General features: G+C 47.4%; 1 protein-coding gene across 1 annotated transcript in view; it reads right to left on the bottom strand.

Annotated features, from left to right (window-relative positions):
• LOC132997789 (NACHT, LRR and PYD domains-containing protein 12-like) overlaps positions 1-2,804 on the bottom strand; it is a 9,164-nt gene continuing 6,360 nt past the window's right edge. The window contains exon 7 of the mRNA XM_061067473.1: positions 1-841. Coding sequence (XP_060923456.1) covers positions 805-841 — 37 coding nt within the window. The 3' untranslated portion in view covers positions 1-804. The remainder of the gene's footprint in view (positions 842-2,804) is intronic.

The following is a 2,804-nucleotide window of genomic DNA, read 5'->3' as shown; positions in this document are numbered from 1 at the left end:
TTCCAGTGAAGTCGGTGGAAGGATGTTTATTGAGCATTAAAGCAGAGACAAGTAGAAACAGAACTTTTCTCTCTGAGATGTTTTTCTTCTCGTTACTTCTGGTTTGTCACAGAGGAAATGATCCATGTGTTTGACTCATAGACTGAATATAAAGGCTTTGACTGGGATGTGCTGCTGTTATACTGCAGCGCCACCTGTGGGTCAAAAGTAGAAAAGCCACCACCGCTCTGCACCTGATGCAGAAATGAAAACGTCCAATTTTTAAGTCCAGAGTTTTGATCTTTTGTGTCAAAGACAAAACTCTGATTTTAAACACAAAGTGATTTCAATGTGTTTAACTTTGTGATGAACTAAATCAATTTGTGACATGAATCAAGGAACTTTAAGATCATAAACAAACATAAACACAGAATGTGGTTCTACACACATGGAGACATACTGAGGGACAAAGGTGGACAATAATAAAGACAAACTTAAACACACTGTATGTGACTCTTTATAGAGGGTTTATATATTCTGCTTGTGTTGTGTCATTTCAATAAACACATTCTTCATGTGAATAAACACAATCGGTGCAGGAAGGTTGCTGGTTTGAATCCGGTTCAGATGGGTCTTCCTGTGTGGAGTCTGCATGTTCTCCCCGTGTTTTCTCCAGGTTCTCCAGCTTCATCTCACAAACACATGCAGATTAGGGGTTGTGTAGATTGGAGACTACACACAAGCTGCTGCTGCTTCAGCCTCTGGATCCTCAGGACACAGCTCAGCCTCCGTCCACACACACTGTCCTCTTCACACTGAGCTCCACTAAGACTCAGACTCAGACCCATTCCAGTCCTCACACCTGTTGAGAGAAGAAGAGATCAGTGTCACAGAGACTCACTTCATCAGCTGTGAGTCAGTGATGCAGCTCATCCAGTAGAAAGAGCAGCAGGGACTTCAGTCCTGTTCAGAGGTGGAGCAGCTTCCTCTCTGCTTCATGTTCACGTGTTGGAATGAACACGCTAAGAGCTCAGAGTGTGTCCTCTGCATGTCAAAGTGCAGAGTGGACACCTGAGAGGTGGATTTACTGCTGTTACAGGTGAAGACATGTTTCACTGTGTGTTGATGAACATCTGCTTCTGACAAACTGGGACCAGATGAGACAGATGGACCTCAGCAGAGGTTCTGCTCTGTAGAAAGAGCTCCTGGTTACCATGGTGATGAGGAGAGGCTTCAGTCCCACTGATCTCAGAGCTGTGACAAAGATCCACCTGATCAGTTCTTCACTGATGAAGTGAGAGAACAAACTGTCTCAGATCAGATGAAGACGACAGCGTCTCTGTCCCTCGTGTGAGGCTGTCAGCTGTGGTCCAGCTTCACTTCCTGTTCGCATGAAAACAACAACAGTCATCTTCACGTCAACTCAATCACATGATCCCAAGCAGCTTGTGGCTCGTCTGATTGGCCGACTGTTGTCTCTCTGTGTCTCTGTCCAATCCTGACGTCTGTCCTCATTGTCCTCTCACAGCTTCACTGAGGAAACACTGAGACCTGAACTACGAAGACACTTCAACATGTCCAGGAGATCTTTCTGAGATACAGCTCAACTGAACCTGACAGACAGAGTCAGACTGAGGACAAACACTGTCTCACTGTCTGAGGACACACACAGTCTCACTGATTCTGAAGACACACACTGTCTCTGAGGACACACACTGTCTCACTGACTCTGAGGACACACACCGCCTCACTGCCTCTGAGGACACACACTGTCTCTGAGGACACACACTGTCTCACTGACTCTGAGGACGCACACAGTCTCACTGATTCTGAAGACACACACTGACTCTGAGGACACACACTGTCTCACTGACTCTGAGGACACACACCGCCTCACTGACTCTGAGGACACACACTGTCTCTGAGGACACACACTGTCTCACTGACTCTGAGGACACACACTGTTTCACTGTCTCTGAGGACACACACTGTCTCTGAGGACACACACTATCTCACTGTCTCTGAGAACACACACTGTCTCACTGTCTCTGAGGACACACACTGTCTCTGAGGACACACACTGTGTCACTGTCTCTGAGAACACACACTGTCTCACTGTCTCTGAGGACACACACTGTCTCTGAGGACACACACTATCTCACTGTCTCTGAGGACACACACTGTCTCACTGTCTCTGAGGACACACACTGTCTCACTGTCTCTGAGGACACACACTGTTTCACTGTCTCTGAGAACACACACTGTCTCACTGTCTCTGAGGACACACACTGTCTCTGAGGACACACACTATCTCACTGTCTCTGAGAACACACACTGTCTCACTGTCTCTGAGGACACACACTGTCTCTGAGGACACACACTGTGTCACTGTCTCTGAGAACACACACTATCTCACTGTCTCTGAGGACACACACTGTCTCTGAGGACACACACTGTGTCACTGTCTCTGAGAACACACACTATCTCACTGTCTCTGAGGACACACACTGTCTCTGAGGACACACACTATCTCACTGTCTCTGAAGACACACACTGTCTCACTGACTCTGAGGACACACACTGTCTCACTGACTCTGAGGACACACACTGTCTCTGAGGACACACACTGTCTCTGAGGACACACACTGTCTCTGAGGACACACACATGGACCTGTCTCCAGGAAGCTGACTGACGTCATCTGGTGTTTTGGGGACAGGATGAGTCTGGAGACATTGAGATGTTCTGGGTGAGTTAGAGATCAACTGAACCAACCAGACGTTGATTTAAACTTCCCTTATCCGTCCCTTTAAGGAGAGTGTGCACC

This window comes from Limanda limanda, chromosome 2, assembly GCF_963576545.1.
Source record: "Limanda limanda chromosome 2, fLimLim1.1, whole genome shotgun sequence".
NCBI lineage: Eukaryota > Metazoa > Chordata > Actinopteri > Pleuronectiformes > Pleuronectidae > Limanda > Limanda limanda.
The sequence above is the reverse complement of the archived record's forward strand: the minus strand, read 5'-3'. Positions and strand labels throughout refer to the sequence as shown.